General features: G+C 41.8%; 1 protein-coding gene across 1 annotated transcript; it reads left to right on the plus strand.

The window, feature by feature from the left end:
- Window positions 1-6,537: 6,537 nt before the first annotated feature.
- On the plus strand, window positions 6,538-10,967 carry LOC115164062 (uncharacterized). The gene is made up of 5 exons (XM_029716181.1): window positions 6,538-8,647; window positions 9,008-9,138; window positions 9,478-9,517; window positions 9,602-9,765; window positions 10,059-10,967. The coding sequence occupies exons 1-5, from the start codon at window positions 8,438-8,440 to the stop codon at window positions 10,150-10,152; spliced, it is 639 nt and encodes a 212-aa protein (XP_029572041.1). The 5' UTR covers window positions 6,538-8,437; the 3' UTR covers window positions 10,153-10,967.
- The last annotated feature ends 6,050 nt before the right edge of the window (window positions 10,968-17,017 follow it).

The raw sequence follows: 17,017 nt of genomic DNA on the forward strand, positions 1-17,017 counted from the left end.
TTGTGTAGTCACTACAATGTTGTTGATCCATCCTCAGTTTCTCCTATCACAGCCATTAAACTCTTTAGCTGTTTTGAAGTCACAATTGGCATCATGGTGAAATCCCTGAGCGGTTTCCTTCCTCTCAGGCAACTGAATCAGGAAGGATGCCTGTATTTTTGTCGTGACTGGGTGTATTAATACACCATCCAAAGTGTAATTAATAACTTCACCATGCTCAAAGGAATATTCAATGTCTGCTTTTTTATCTTTACCCATCTACCAATAGGTACCCTTCTTTGCGAGGCATTGGAAAACCTTCCTTGTCTTTGTGGTTTAATCTGTGCTGGAAATTCCCTGCTTGGCTGAGGGACCTTCAGATAATTGTATGTGTGGAGTACAGAGACAAGGTAGTCATTCAAAAATTATGTTAAACATTATTATTGCACACAGAGTGAGTCCATGCAATGTATGTGACTTATTTAGGCTTGCCATAACAAAGGGCTTGAATACTTATTGACTCAAGACATTTAAGTTTTTTATTAATTTATAAAAATGTCTAAAAACATAATTCTACTTTGACATTATGGGATATTGTGTATAGGCCAGTGATTAAATCGTCTAAACGTAATCCATTTTAAATTCAGGCTGTAACACAACAAAATGTGAAAATAGTCAAAGGGTGTGAATACTTTCTGAATGCACTGTATTAGTATCTGTGCTTTCTGATGAAGCAAACCTTTGGATTGCCACTTATCTTTGTAAACCATAGAGCGAATTCAGAGGCTGAACATAATCAGCCAACATTTCACAATCAGTATGAAAAATACATTATATAAAAATACATGAAATACATCAGTATGAAAAATACATTATAATGTCTCTTTGTGAAACAGCATTTGTTATATTTTGTACCCTTCTGTCATTGGTGATTATGTTCCTGATTAAACAATTGTTTAATTTTACCAGTGTACTACTTACTCTCTCTAACAGCACCAAGTACTTGACACAAGGGTAGGACGGAGTATAAATAATGTCTGGTAAAGCAATGTCAGAATCAAGACCATGGAAACAGCATGAAGAGAATAGTAATCCAATTTATAAGAGCTGTGATTACATTGATATGTGCTTAAACTAAGTATAAAGTAAACATAGGGATGTGTGCTGAAGAAAGAAACATCCCAGATGAGGACTTTGTTTGAGGGTTAGAAGTAAGTGATGATGGTTCATGCTTAATGCCATATCAGTTTTAGTGGAATATGTCTGCCTCACATGTCAGAAATGATGTATGCAAATGGAAGCTTCCCCAGAAGATGAATGAGAATGTAAAACCAAAGCAATAATATAGAGGCCTTGATAGAACAGGACAAGCAGCCTCAGAAAAACTCTTTATGACATAACAACTGATAATGTCTAAACAGTTTGGGAAGATGTTTCTGAAATTAAAGGTATTTATTTCCATTTGTGATCCAACATACAGTATGATTAATACATGCAGTATTGAAATTGACAGAACCTTTAACTCTTTGGGAACTTGATGAGATCTCAAGGGATATAGCCTGGATCCATGAAGATGTGAAATAGAAATGGTAACTTCTGGCTTGAATCCAATGGAGATAGCTGGGAACATTGGTATTATAGCACAATAAAACCTGGAGGTGAAAATCATTTGACATATAAAGTTGCCAGGTTGATTACAGTCCAAAGGACAGTCAGACTGGTGGGAATCTGTCCTTTGGTCTGATGAGTCCCAATTTGAAAGTTTTGGTTCCAACCGCCATGTCTTTGTGAGACGCAGAGTAGGTGAACGGATGATCTCCGCATGTGTGGTTCCCACGTGAAGCATGAAAGAGGAGGTGTGATGGTGTGGGTGTGCATTGTTGGCGATTTATTTAGAATTCAAAGCACACTTAACCAGCATGGCTACCACAGCATTCTGCAGCGATAAGCCATCCCATCTGGTTTGCGCTTAGTGGGACTATTATTTGTTTTTCAACAGGACAATGACCCAACACACCTCCATGCTGTGTAAGGGCTATTTGACCAAGGACAGTGATGGAGTGCTGCATCAGATGACCTGGTCTCTACAATCACCCGACCTCAACCCACTTGAGATGTTTTGGGATGAATTGGACCGCAGAGTGAAGGAAAAGCAGCCAACAAGTTCTCAGCATTTGTGGGAACTCCTTCAAGACTGTTGGAAAAGCATTCCAGGTAAAGCTGGTTGAGAGAATGCCAAGAGTGTGCAAAGATGTCATCAAGGCAAAGGGTGGCAACTGAACATTCTAAAATATATTTTGATTTGTTTAACACTTTTTTGGTTACTACATGTGTGCTATTTCATAGTTTTGATTTCTTCACCATTATTATACAATGTAGAAAATAGTCAAAATAAATAAAAAAATGTTGAAAGAGTAGGTGTGTCCAAACTTTTGAATGCTACTGTATATATATATATATATATATATATACATTTTTCTGTTTACGTCTTTCTGTTTACATTTTCCTGTAAATGGGGAGAATCTCGCTCAAATAGAGAGCCATTCCCATGAAAACGGTTGATGGTCAGGACTTTTGAGGAAAGAGCGTCCTCTTCTGGTCAGTAAACTAATGGTGATACGTTACATTTATTCCGCATCTGCCACATGCGCATACAACTCCCTGCAAGAAGTACATTTCCTGACACAGTTTATTCCAGAGAAATTTGTAGACTACCACTAAATTGTGTCACTTAATTTACATTTTAGACAAGCCTAGTCACCACAACATAATATACCCTGTCCACATCTGACAGTCTTCCCTCCTCAGTTTCTTTCACGGCATTAGCACGAATCACTGAAATCCAGCACAATAGGTAGGCTATACATAATTTATATAAAACAAACATTTATGATGGTCATGCTTTATCATGCACTGACAGCGCGCGCAGAAATAATATTGTACACAGAAATGACCTCACACAAAATGGGCTTATATAAATACTGAAAGCAAATGGCTGGCTAGGTAGCTAGCTATATTGTTGATTTGTTTGTTGCTACTTATTTATCTAACAACATTGTTAAAGTGGGAATATTACTTCAGCTTCAACAAATCGAAAGTGAAACGTCAGTTGCAAAACAACCTAGCTATTATTCAATCGACTTGCAAATGCAGACCGATATTAGCCAGGACAAACATATTTTCACGATTTCTCTAATATCATCTAAATCAATCAATCATAGCACGTTTTGGGGCTCATTAGGTCATTTTTGCCTGTTAAAGTAGAATCCTGTTGAAAAAATATGTACAAAATACAATGTAGTCTTTAACCTTTTACTACAATGGGCTAAATCAGGGTCACACAGAGTGCTTCTTGGTAGTCTTTCTTGATAAAATAATCTACTTTGAAACAAAAGTATACACCTCACACACGTGGTTATGGGCTTAAACAAAAGAAGGTACTATGTCAGATATAGAGTTGAAATGTATTTCATTTCGAGTTTGCATCCCAATATTACACTTTATATACATCACAGGAGACTGAAATATAACAAAACCGTTTGACATAGAAACACTGGATTGTTTTGTTTTTTAAGAATAGTTATTCATTATGGAATTATTAACAATATTAATAACCTTCCACCAATGAGGCCACTAGAGGGCGATGTTGGTCATTTTAATGCAGAAACTAAACATACGTTGAAAATGATAATGTTGCTGCTTCCTGTTGTCATTGCTTTTAGATTTATGGCTGTCAAAACGCTGGTTTTAGATGTCCAAATTCATAATCAATATGCTGAAATAAGTTGTGCTATTTTGAAGATCAATACATACAAGTTACACACACGTGTCACACTTGTATTCAGGATACTTGTATTTTGCACACGCACCAATATTTAGCAAGTGGTGACTCAAGACTGGAATTGATTAGTTTGTTCTACTGTAATCAATAACTTGCGTAAATGAATCCCTCACATCGATATTGTATTGAAATCAATGGTACTGGACATGTACCGTTTGCGCTCTTCTAACAGACAAACATAAAATAACTTCGGTATACTACGTGTTTGTCGATAGACGACAAGCTGTCTTAGCCATATATCAAATTCTATCTCTAGACTGTGAGAAAATGACTTGGGTAGATGGCCAATACTGACAACGAAACGCAACACTTTTTTGACTGGATAATTTCAACAAATCCCCACCGCACATCGGTTTCTAAATAGAGACAGGGGTTGGCTTTCATTTGAATGATAGTTTAACTAAAGACAGTACAGTATGAAGATAGGCAGAAACTGCTTCTCCCAATAGAAATCCCCGATCACGCTTGTAGGCGATGTCACCGCGACCTTGTCTAGCTAAGCTCATGCGCAGAATCACATCATCGGGTCTAACGGTAGTCACGCGCAAAACTGCGCATGTGCATGTGTTCAAATAAAGGCACGCCTTTAACGTAAAGCCGTTTTTGACAAAAATGAAAATGTGTCAGTTTGTCACTTTCAGGAGGTTGGAGTAATAACATGTTTAACTACTAAAGACATTGGCTCGAATCTAGCTTGTGCCTTTAGATTTCGAGAAAATGAACAACTAAGGAATAATTTTTCACTTCACTCATTGACTTCTCTAACACCAAACCCCAGCCTGGTCTGCTTGGTCTGCTTTGCTAGCGTTTCCTGAAGTCTCATGACGTAATAAAACAATTCCAATCAAAAACTATAGATAAGCTAAGAGATTTCAGTTTTTTTTTGTATGGGCTGCGTCTCAATCCACCACATCCGCCTATATCGCCCTTCCGCATCTGGGGTGAAAGGTGGCAGATTTACAGAGGTGTTTGTCAGACCATGAAACATCCCGAAAATTGGTCTTCTCACGAAGACCTCTGGTCTGTGGCTTAAGAACAATTTGGCCAACTATTATGACCCCTTTATAGAAAGTTGAGACTCTCACGGTGGTGTTCTGCGTTGCATCACAGGACTTGTCTGAAGTCAGTACAGCCGATCTACCAACTTTTGTCTATCACTAATATGACCCCTCTATGGAAAGATGAGTCTCTCATGAACATGTACGCGCACAAGGACGCCCACAAGGACGCCCACAAGCCTCACAAGACTAGTCTGAAGGTAGCTGGGTATCAGTTTAAAAAAATGAATGGAAGTATATATTGAGATAGTTTAGTGCCTAAAATAAGGGGTTAAATACGTCCAACATATATATATATACACTGTAACAAATTGCTGTAGTTTTTACAGTGAAAACGCACAGTAATTCCCTGTTTTCTCCATTAACAATATAATATTGTAGGCTGCAATTCATTTTGGGTCGCTGAACGATTACAGTTTTTAACAGTGAATGTTACAGTAAATGTCACGCAAACAAAATACAGGCATGATGATTTACAGCTAATAACAGTTAGTCCTGCCCATTGGATTATGGGATTGCGCGGTCTTTTCAGGTGAATTCTTGTACAAGACCTCTACACTGAAGCAGCCATCAGGTGGGTTAACACATATTTGACATTCAACAGCCATACAACGAGAAGACAATTTCTCACAAAGTTACGGCTCCCGATGAAAAATAGCCAACAGAATCACATAACCTACTGTAAAGAATTGGCCATTTGGGTACATCATGCTTTCTACATGCCCAGGCAGTCTCGTGATGGAAGCGACCATCTGCAATTGTGGTCAGTAGGCTACATGAAATTTGGTGAATTTTGACAGAACATTTTGCATCGGGAGCCCATGTATCGGTTTGAAAACGTGAAGTGTCTTTGCGAGCCTTCAGTCGAAAACTGTTGCAATTAATAGTCTATTCCATGTTCTGTTTCCCGCCCCCCCAAAAAATTGTATGTGAGTTAATAGCTAGCTGTGCCCTCTCTTAGCTAAATATCAGAACGTTGTTTGAATCAAGATGGAATAGATTCTAGATGCATTTTCGTTATATCAGTTATGGTTTGATGGTTCAAATGTGTAATCAATCTGTCTGTCCATTGGTGAGCTAGCTGCATTATAGCTGTCATTTGAGGTGAATTTAGGTGAACTATTCTCAGCCACAAATGTTAGCTTGCTATTCTGAATTGAATTGTTTTTATAACTTCAATTTTTGGGATTTGGATTTTAGAAATAAGTACAGGCTACGGCAGCTTGAACTGAGACAGCTGATTTGTTTAGTTCTTTTTTATTATCCAGAATCAACCTTACACAGTTAAAATGTTTCAGTGCCAATCGTGTATGCATGAATCTAATACAGTAGTATCATTCGTTGTCACAGATAATGTCGTTGTGTTGAAGGGAGGACCAATACGCAGCGGGAATGTGGATACTCATCTTTTTTTAATAAAACACGAGCAAAGCATCCACAGGAAAAAAACAATAAACACAACAAGAACAGTGTAGCAGGCTAAACAAAAGCAGTGCTCACAAACAACTACCCACCACCACAAAGAAAAACACACACCTGTTTATAGGACTCCCAATCAGAGGCAACTAGAAACACCTGCCTCCAATTGAGAGTCCAGCACCCAACCTACACATAGAAAACCTACCTAGAACCTACACACAACACAAACCCTCTGCCACGTCCTGACCAAAACTAATACAATTACTCCCTCTGCTGGTCAGGACGTGACATTCGTACAGCACATGAAACTTCATAGAAATGCACCCAATTGCTCTTTTAGTTGTTGCCTGCCCAAATGCTCTCATGCATTCAGGCAATTTACTGCCTTTAAGTCTCCCTTATACAGAGACCACAAGGGATATTAAAGGTCTGTGAAAAGTGCTCAATTTCAACCAGCAGACAAAATGTTGATTTGCCCAATAGACATTTGTCAGTTCAGATGTTTACATTTGACTGAATTATTTCTCATTTGAAGGATAATTTGCAAGTGGGCAGAGAAATGATTTGCCCTTTTATGGGATGTGAAAAAACAAATGTTGTTAAATCTACATTTGCGTCTCATATATCCAGAACACACAAAAACAGCTGTTAAATCTACATTTTCATCTCATATATCCAGAACACACAAAAACAGCTTGGTCAAACATGCATATGAGACAGTGTTGGAAACACAAACTGAAAATGTTACTGAGAACCCTGGTGTGTCTACAGATAATTACTTTTCCGAGGACCTAGAAGCAGGCGGCCCCTTTGACAGTGTTGATGAAGCTCTCTTTAAAAAAAAATCTTACACTGTTTTATTTAAAGCTTCAGGCAAAGTTATTGTTACCTGTCTCTGTCATTCAGTGTATTATTGAAGAATTTCAAGGTATTCATGACCTTGGTCAATCACATCTTCTTTCAAAGCTCAAGGAGAGGTTGAGTGTACTTGGCATTCCGGAGAATGATATAAAAAATGTAATCGAAGAGCTCCAAAAGGAGGATCTTCTTAAGGCCTGTAATGGTTCTTTACGAGCAGATCAGCATCGTAAGACTATCTTTAAAAACACTTTCAATTATGTTGAACCTGTGCCCTTGTATTTAGGCACTAATGAATCTGGGAAAGAGTGCTTTGCCCAGTATGTCCCTATAAATAAAACACTTGGTGAATGGAAATTGCATAACTTTAACGGGACTCTAGCAGAGAGACACCAACTGTTCCAAGCCTATTTAAGTGCTGGCAGTTTATTTCCGCCTCACATTCAGGTAGAAAAGAGAACACATTTTTATGCCAGTGATTACAACAAGAAGATTGAGGATTCAGTCGCTGCATTTCACTTAAAATCTGACAACACAGTTGTTTCAAATGATATCACTGTCAAATGCACAAACTACAGAAAGGGAATGTATGTTGTGATCCGGAAAGATGAGGATGGATTGCAAATGGGTGAGATTAAGTTGATGCTGGTTCATTGCTCCATTTTGTTTTAGAGTTGCAGTAGGCTGTGCAGCTAGTTGATTTAGGTATTCACTGCTTTACAGGAGTAGCCCAGGACTCAAAATTGATCTGCATTAAGCATGAAGACCTTGATTATTACCCCTTAGTAGAGTACAAGTTATTTGTCAAATCAATGATGATCCTTCATCATTCTTTCCCTTTGTTGTAGAGCCATGACAGCGCTAGGAGAGGAGATAAGAGAGGCAGTATTGTCAGTACCTACCAGATTTGCCTGAGTAGACACTTTTATCCCTCCCGGACAAGCTAGCAAGTGTGGGAGTAGAGGGAAAGCCAGAACTTCAATTTCTTAAAGAAGAAGACCTATAGGAGCACATCAGACCAATACAATGCCGGAAGCTGCTAAATGCATGGAGATTTGAAGATATTACATTTTGCTAAAAGATTTACAAGTACTGTACAGTTGAGAGGAAATGTTTGGAATTTTATTACTTTAGATTTATGAGTTGAGCAACTATTTTACTTCCAGGACCAGCAAGGAGTGACACAGCTGGTACCATCAAGGATATATCAACATTTGTGTCATCAAGCCCTTCCCCTTCACAGTCATCCTCCACATCCAGCATAACCCGGTCAACAACCAGTATGACCGGTACCGTAGACCTGGACATCTGGCCGGAGAACTTCACTGTCCCTTGGGGCAAGATGTCCATGAACCTGAGATCAGCCATCGCCAGAGGCAAACAGCCAACCCCGGGAGAACGAAGAGAGATGGTGAGAATTACAGTAGATGCAATGAGAGTTAATGAGCTTAATCAGACCAGAGCAGATTGCCGTACAATAGCCAAGAGGATGGTACAATAGTACCCGAAAAGTTTCGCTGATACAATGAAAGATGGCACTACAATTGGGAGTGGCTATGGATCCCTCTTAAATCAGATGAAAACACACGTAGAGCATAGGAATCGTTATAATCCTCTGGTACCGCTAAGAATGAGAAAAACACTCTCAGGCTCATCGACTGTAGTCAGTGCAAGAGGGTCAACTGACAAATACGGCTATGTAAGATGGCAGCCTGACTTTCCCACAGAAGAAACAGAAGAAACTTTGGAGGCAAAGTGAAAGGAAATGGAGCAGCTTTATTCCAGAGAAGGGCCGGCAGGAGGAGACAGAGGACAACTCTCGCAGCTCATGCAAGCGACATTTTACTTACAGCGCTGTGCCATCAACACTAGCCCAGCACTTAAGCTAGCTGTGCTGAGGAGTAAGTGGCCATACCTTTTCACACAGAAGGAACTCTACAACCACTTCAAGTTACTGACAGATGTCTCAATCCTGGAAAGAATGTATGCAACGATGGCAGAAAAAGGAAAGATTATAATAGAATAACCAACAAATGAAGAGGTTCGGTACATCCTGTCAAGGTTTGAAAAGGGTGGAGCGACTGCAGTTGGCCCTTGTTTCGTCCTCCTGCTGACGGCCCATTTCAAAGAAAGGACGGATGCATTCCTTCAACAGGCCGATGTGAGTTTTACATTCATCTGCATCTTATGCATAATGTTCTATGTATTTTAAAAGTTTAAAATGATGATGTGCCAAATGTTCAAAATATGTGAATTGAAGTTATAGAATGTGTTGTTTTATATATTTCAGGTGTGATCAATTCCCCTGCTGGACTCACCAAGACTGATTGTTCAAGGTAGTGTATCCAATAAGACTTTGAGTGTGAGTAATTGTTTGTAGACAGTGCCTTACAATAGCAATGTTTCACAGAGGTAATTGTGAAACATAAATGTGATCTGATTTCAGGACACAATGACTGCTGCCCAATGGATGATAAGCATGGAGAAGGCGGTCATGATGTCGGTCCACTCCAACTTTGTGGCAGTGCTAGCAGCTTTTTTTGCCTCATTCTACACCTTCAATCTGCAGTACCAAGAGGAGGCTTCACACACCCTGGAGTTCATCCAAAGGTAAACAAAAAGATGCTTCTTCTTTGGGAGAATTCCATGGTGGTGGGGGGGGGGGGGGCTTTAAACTTAAGCATTTTGTATCACAGCTTGGTTTGGCAGGTTCATTGAATCAAGATATGTTGATAATTTTGAAAGGCTCCTTTGTCATAGCATAAACACATAATGTGAAGGCATTATTTGAACTGGGGACAATGTACAGAGGTAATGCAGCACACTTCAGACACTATTGAAGACATCAGGGGACCTAATCATCTTTCAAAAATGTTGTCTGGATGTGCTCTTTATTTTCACAGATGTTTTGCTGGAATCAATCCATCCACTGGCTCGAAGACCGCCACAGCAGAGGTTATCAGCAAGAAAAGCGGGAAGGTAGTGGAGAAGAAGTGACACACAATTAATGTACATGTCTGTACTCTGCTCAGGAAGATAATGGACTTTGAACAGCTACAGGCTAGTTCCTCTTGGGCATACATTTAATTTATTTTAGTAAATTGTGACCTGCTCAAGTAAGTTTGGTTTGTCACTGGGGTTGCCTTTTTTTGTGTGTTTTTACACCTTAAGTGTTTGAAAATGATCCAGTATGCACTGAAATTGACACATTGTTGAGGAAGTAATGCTACTCTGTGTTTAACCTGGGAGTGAAGGTAATGACAAACCTCCTAAGAATAGGCCAGGCAGACATGTTGCACAAAACTCTGTTGAAAGTAGGCCTTAGTACAAAACAAGATAAAAAAAAATATTTTTTTGAGCGTAAAGCGAGGCAATGCGATTTTTGAGTTACCTGTGTCTGAAAGGTTATTTTTATTTCAAAAGCTAAGATAAATACACAATACCAGTGCCTTTCTTATCTGTAATTCTGTCACTTTCTATGCTGGAACAGTTATAAACATGCACCTTATTCAGGACGTTGATCTATTTTGAAGATTGATACATTTGAAACCTTAGATACATTTGAAACCTTTTTGTTGAAAAAATTGGCTTTGCATCTGATTGCTGAATAGCCTTCTGACCAACTATCATTATTTTATGTTGCATAGAAGCTAGAATATCATTAAACATAATTTGGCGCAATTTTTCAATTTGTAAAGGTAGATGTTTCTCAGTTTTGTAGATGGGGTGGTTGCATCCATCCTAACTAATGCTATAATGGAAACCCTTGATTTTGTGAAGTTATGTCATACCAATACTGTTAAGATTAACAATTTTATTCTGTCCTGATTAATCATTTTCAGATGCTAGTGTAACGATCGTCGTAAGGAGTAGACCAAGGTGCAGTATGTTGAGTGCTCATGATAAATATTTATTATTAACTCAGAACACTATACAAAAACAATGAAACACGAATGTCACATTCTGCAGGCTTTACAGAGCTGTGCAAAAACAAGATCCCACAAACCCAGGTGGAAAAAAACCCTACTTAAGTATGATCTCCAATTAGAGACAAGGAGGACCAGCTGGCTCTAATTGGAGATCATCGCAAACAAAAACATAGAAATACCCAAACTAGAACCTAACAACCTAGACATAGAAAACATAGAATAAACCCCCCTGTCACGCCCTGACCTACTCTAACATAGAAAATAACAGCTTACTATGGTCAGGACGTGACAGCTAGGTGCTAGGGGAAAGGTAGGTTATAGGTTTGTAATTGAGGCGTTTGGATGGAGCCGATTTGGCTACAGTTTATTGGTATTTCCCACCGAGCAACGGTGAAGTTTTACTATGGGAGATAATTGAATGTGTTTGTCACTTTTTTGGTTTGTTTACATTAAACCATGCTTAAGAACATATTATTTGTATTGTGTTTACTTGTTTTGGTAATGCGAATGTTTTAGAAGTGTACAGTACTATTGGCATATTTTATCTGTAAATGTCATATGTTACTGTAAAAGCACATACAACAGATAACTAGTTTTACAGCAAAAGAACGGTAAAATAAATGACAGTAATTTAACGGCAATTCGAGTTGCCAAGTAAATCCTGTACATTTCGTAACTACAAGTAATTACTGTGAAATAGAACCACAATAATATATTGTAATTAGAAAGGTGTACAGGTACTGTAAAATGTAATGTGATGCTACTGGCGGCAGAGAAGTCAGGTGCAGGAGAGCGGAAAACTGATTTACAAAGGTTGTGTTTAATAACCATAAACCACCGTCAACAGAATAATACAATAAATGGGTCAAACAAAACCCGGTCAAAACCCGGACACATGCTCGGCGCATGTAGCGGAGTATATCAGAATGTCATCAATATACACCACTACACCCTGCCCGTGCAGGTCCCTGAAAATGTTGTCTACAAAGGCTTGGAAGACTGATGGCGCAGTCATCAACCCGTACGGCATGACAAGGTACTCATAGTGCCCTGAGGTAGCACTGAAAGCCGTCTTCCACTCGTCTCTCTCTCGGATACCCACAAGGTTGTAAGCGCTCCTGAGATCAACTTCGGTGAAGAAGCGCGCCCCGTGCATTGACTCAACCGCTGTGACTATGAGTGGTAGCGGGTAACTATACCTCACAGTGATCTGGTTCAGACCCCGATAGTCAATACACAGGCGCAGACCTCCCTCCTTCTTCTTCACAAAAAAGAAACTCGAGGAGACGGGTGAAGTGGAGGATCGAATGTACCCCTGATGCAGAGATTCGGAGACACATGTTTCCATAGCCTCCGTCTCCGCCTGTGAGAGGGGATACACGTGACTCCTGGGAAGTGCAGCGTCTACCAGGAGGTTTATCGCACAATCACCCCGTCGATGGGGTGGTAATTGAGTCGCCTTCTTTTTAGAGAAGGCGAGAGCCAAATCGGCATATTCAGGGGGAATGCGCACGGTGGAGACCTGGTCTGGACTTTCCACCGTAGTAGCACCAACGGAAACCCCTAAACACCTCCCGAGCACTCTCTCGACCACCCCGTGAGAGCCCTCTGTGGCCAAGAAACAGTGGGGTCATGACTAACTAACCAGGGTAGGCCTAGCACCACGGGAAACGCAGGAGAGTCAATAAGGAAGAGACTAATTCTCTCCTTGTGCCCCCCCTGCGTCACCATGCCCAGAGGAGCGGTGGCCTCCCTGATCAAACCTGACCCTAGTGGTCGACTATCTAAGGCGTGAACGGGAAGGGCACATCCACGGGAACAATGGGGATCCCTAAACTATGGGCGAACGATCTATCTATAAAGTTCCCAGCTGCGTCTGAATCGACGAGCGCCTTCTGCTGGGAATGCGGGGAAAACTCAGAAAAAGTGACATAGACAAACATATGAGCAACAAAGGGCTCTGGGTGAGAATGGTGCTGGCTCACCTAGGGTGACGCCAGAGTGCCCTGCCTGCTGCCTTGATCCCCAGAGGAACCAATCCGGCACCGACCGGCAGTGTGACCTCTGCGGCCACAGATGGTGCACGAGCTGGAACCCCCTCCAGTCTCCCTGCGCACCGCCCCTCCCAGCTCCATAGGTATCGGAGAGGGGGTGCGGGGGGATGGAACCACCAGACCCCGATCTGAACGTCCGTGGGTAGCCAGCAGGTTGTCCAGCCGGATGAACAGGTCCACCAGCTGGTCAAACGTGAGGGTGGTGTCTCTGCAGGCCAACTCCCGACAGACGTCCTTGCGCAGAATGCATCGGTAATGGTCGATCAGCGCCCTGTCGTTCCATCCCACGCCGGCAGCCAGGATCCTAAACTCCAGGGCGAACTCCTGGGCGCTCCTCGTCTCCTGCCTCAGATGGAAGAGGTGCTCAACCGTTGCTCTACCCTCGGGCAGGTGGTCGAAGACTGCCCGGAAACGGGTTAACTCCTCAAACTGGTCCAATGCCGCATCTCCCTCTCTCCACACGGCGTTGGCCCACTCCAGGGCTTTCCCGGTGAGGCATGAGACGAGGGCGGACACCCTCTCACGGCCCGACGGAGCTGGGTGGATGGTGGCCAGGTATAGGTCCAGTTGTAGAAGGAACCCCTGGCAGTTCACAGCCTTCCCATCATATTCCTGGGGCAGGGAGAGACGAATCCCACTGGGACCAGGATGAAGAGGGGCGCTCAGTGGAGACCCCGGTTGTGCTGGTGGAGGTGCTGGAAGAACTCCCTGTCTCTCCCAGCAGTCCATTGTCTGGACAACGCGGCCCATGGCGATGCCAAGATGTTGGAGCAATGCTGCGTGCTCCCCGACGTGCTCCTCCATCCCTATACCTGGGGTACCTGCTCCTGCTGACTCCATAGTATTGGTCCGTAATTCTGTAATACGATGCTACTGGCGGCAGAGAAGTCAGGCGCAGGAGAGCGGAAAACTGATTTACAACGGTTGTGTTTAATAACCATAAACCACCGTCAACAGAATAATACAATAAATGGGTGAAACAAAACCCGGTCAATACCAGCATACCGTGCACAAGCACTATAACAAACAATTACGGACAAGGACATGGGGGGAAACAGAGGGTTAAATACACAACATGTAATTGATGGAATTGGAACCAGGTGTGACGGAAGGCAAGACAAAACCAATGGAAAATGAAAAGTGGATCGGCGATGGCTAAAAGGTTGGTGACGTCGACCGCCGAATGCCGCCCGAACAAGGAGAGGGACCAACTTTGGCAGAAGTCGTGTCATAAAAATACAGCAAATTGTTGTTATTTATAAACAGTAAGTTATTGTAGTACATCTACAGCAACATGTTGTAATTCTAATTTACATGTAAGGCTTGGGTGTAGTGGGTGAGGAGTCAGGCGCAGGAAGCAGAGAATACTGGGTCGTGTTTTTTAATGAACACAACGGCGAACACAAGCCACCCCAACAGCGATCCAGAGCGCACACAAAACCAAAGTGCCCCAAACACAGGGGACAGAAAATAGTCGGCGCAAACACGCACTAGCACCATAAACACAATAAGAGTGTACATAAGCAACACACAGAATAATAATCCCGCACACAGAGCAGGCAGGCCTACTGGCTAAAATAGCCCAGCTAATCAGCCCAATCAAAAAGAGGTGCACACAATAAACGGAAAGGGGGAAAAAGGGAATCAGTGGCAGCTAGTAGGCCGGTGACGACGACCGCCGAGCGCCACCCGAGCAGGAAGGGGAGCCACCTTCGGTAGGAGTCGTAACATTACAGTAAATCACTGATATTTTACAGTACTTTTACTGGCAACTTTTTTGCCGTTGATTTACTGTAATTTCTACAGTCAATTTTTTACAGTGTACAGTATCAGTCCAAAGGTTGGACACACCTACTAATTCCAGGGTTTTTCTTTCTTTTGACTATTTTCTACTGTTACGCGGAGTGGAACAGGTGAACCCAAGAGCAGACTCAGACGAGGAGACGGGGATGAAGTAAACAAGGTATTTATTGGAACACAGGGGGAAGATGGAGTGCAGTCAGGGGAAGCTCGGGCGGGTTGCTGGAGACCAGGTGCAGAGGCTGAAGCTGGAGCGAGAGGGGTTGAGACAGGGTAAGTAGGTCCGGGGGGAATCCAAGGGAGTACTAGTGTGGGGAATCCAGGACAGAGTAGCAGGATGACGAGACATGGGACAGGAGACAGGGACTAGAGTCAGAGCGGGAAGAACTGTAGCGGAGAGGGAAACAGATGGGAAACAGATGGGAAACAGGCACAGCAGGTTAACAGGATCTGAATTGTAACAAATAGCTAGAAGCGTAGACTGACTGGGCAGAGATTACGATCTGGCAGCGTGGAAGTGGCAGGGCTGAGGTCTTGTAGAGGTCTTGTTTATGGAACAGGTTGCAGCTGGTGGGGATCTGCTCTGACTCCAGCACACCTGTCTCTGCTCACACAATCGCACACAGAGAGAGAGAGAGAGAGAGAGAGAGGGAGAGATTACTGGGGGAGTGGCGGCAGGTTAAGGAGACACAGGATGAGCAGTAGAGGGCGTTGCAGGAGCAGATGTGACATCTACATTGTAGAATAATAGTGAAGAAATCAAAACTATGAAATAACACATATGGAATCATGTAGTAACCAAGTGTTAAACAAATCAAAATATATTTTATATTTGAGATTCTTCAAAGTAGCCACCCTTTGCCTTGATGACAGCTTTACACACTCTTGGCATTATCTCAACCAGCTTCATGAAATAGTCACCTGGAATGCATTTCAATTAACAGGTATGCCTTGTTAAAAGTTAATTTGAGGAATTTATTTTCTTCTTAATGCGTTTCAGCAAATCTGTTGTGTTGTGACAAGGTAGGGGTGGTATACAGAAGATAGCCCTTTTTGGTAAAGACCAAGTCCATATTATGGCAATAACGGCTCAAATAAGAAAAGAGAAATGACAGTCCATCATTACTTTAAGACATGAAGGTCACTCAATCTGAAAAATTTCGAGAACTTTGAAAGTTTCTTCAAGTGCAGTTGCAAAAACTATCAAGCGCTATGATGAAACTGGCTCTCATGAGAAACGCCACAGGAAAGTAAGACCCAGAGTTACCTCTGCTGCAGAGGATAAGTTCATTAGAGTTTCCAACCTCAGAAATTGCAGGCCAAATAAATGCTTCACCGAGTTCAAGTAACAGACACATCTCAACATCAACTGTTCAGACGAGACTGTGTGAATCAGGCCTTCATGGTCGAATTGCTGCAAAGAAACCACTACTAAAGGATACCAATAAGAAGAAGAGACTTGCTTGGGCCAAGAAGCACGAGCAATGGACATTAGACTGGTGGAAATCTGTCCTTTGGTCTGATGAGTCCAAATTTTAGATTTTTAGTTCCAACCGCTGTGTCTTGTGAGACGCAGAGTACAGTTGAAGTCGGAAGTTTACATACACCTTAGCCAAATACATTTAAACTCAGTTTTGCACAATTCCTGACATTTAAACCTAATAAAAATTCCCTGTCTTAGATCAGTTATGATCACCACTTTATTTTAAGAATGTGAAATGTCAGAATAATAGTAGAGAGGATGATTTATTTTAGCTTTTATTTCTTTAATCACATTCCCAGTGGGTCAGAAGTTTACATACACTCAATTAGTATTTGGTAGCATTGCCTTTAAATTGTTTAGCTTGGGTCAAACGTTTTGGGTAGCCTTCCACAAGCTTCCCACAATAAGTTGGGTGAATTTTGGCCCATTCCTGCTAACAGAGCTGGTGTAACTGAGTCAGGTTTGTAGGCCTCCTTGCTCGCACATGCTTTTTCAGTTCTGCCCACAAGTTTTCTATAGGATTGAGGTCAGGGCATTGTGATGGCCACTCCAATACCTTGACTTTGTTGTCCTTAAGCCATTTTGCCACAACTTTG

Source organism: Salmo trutta, chromosome 27 (genome assembly GCF_901001165.1).
Source record: "Salmo trutta chromosome 27, fSalTru1.1, whole genome shotgun sequence".
In the NCBI taxonomy this organism is placed as follows: domain Eukaryota; kingdom Metazoa; phylum Chordata; class Actinopteri; order Salmoniformes; family Salmonidae; genus Salmo; species Salmo trutta.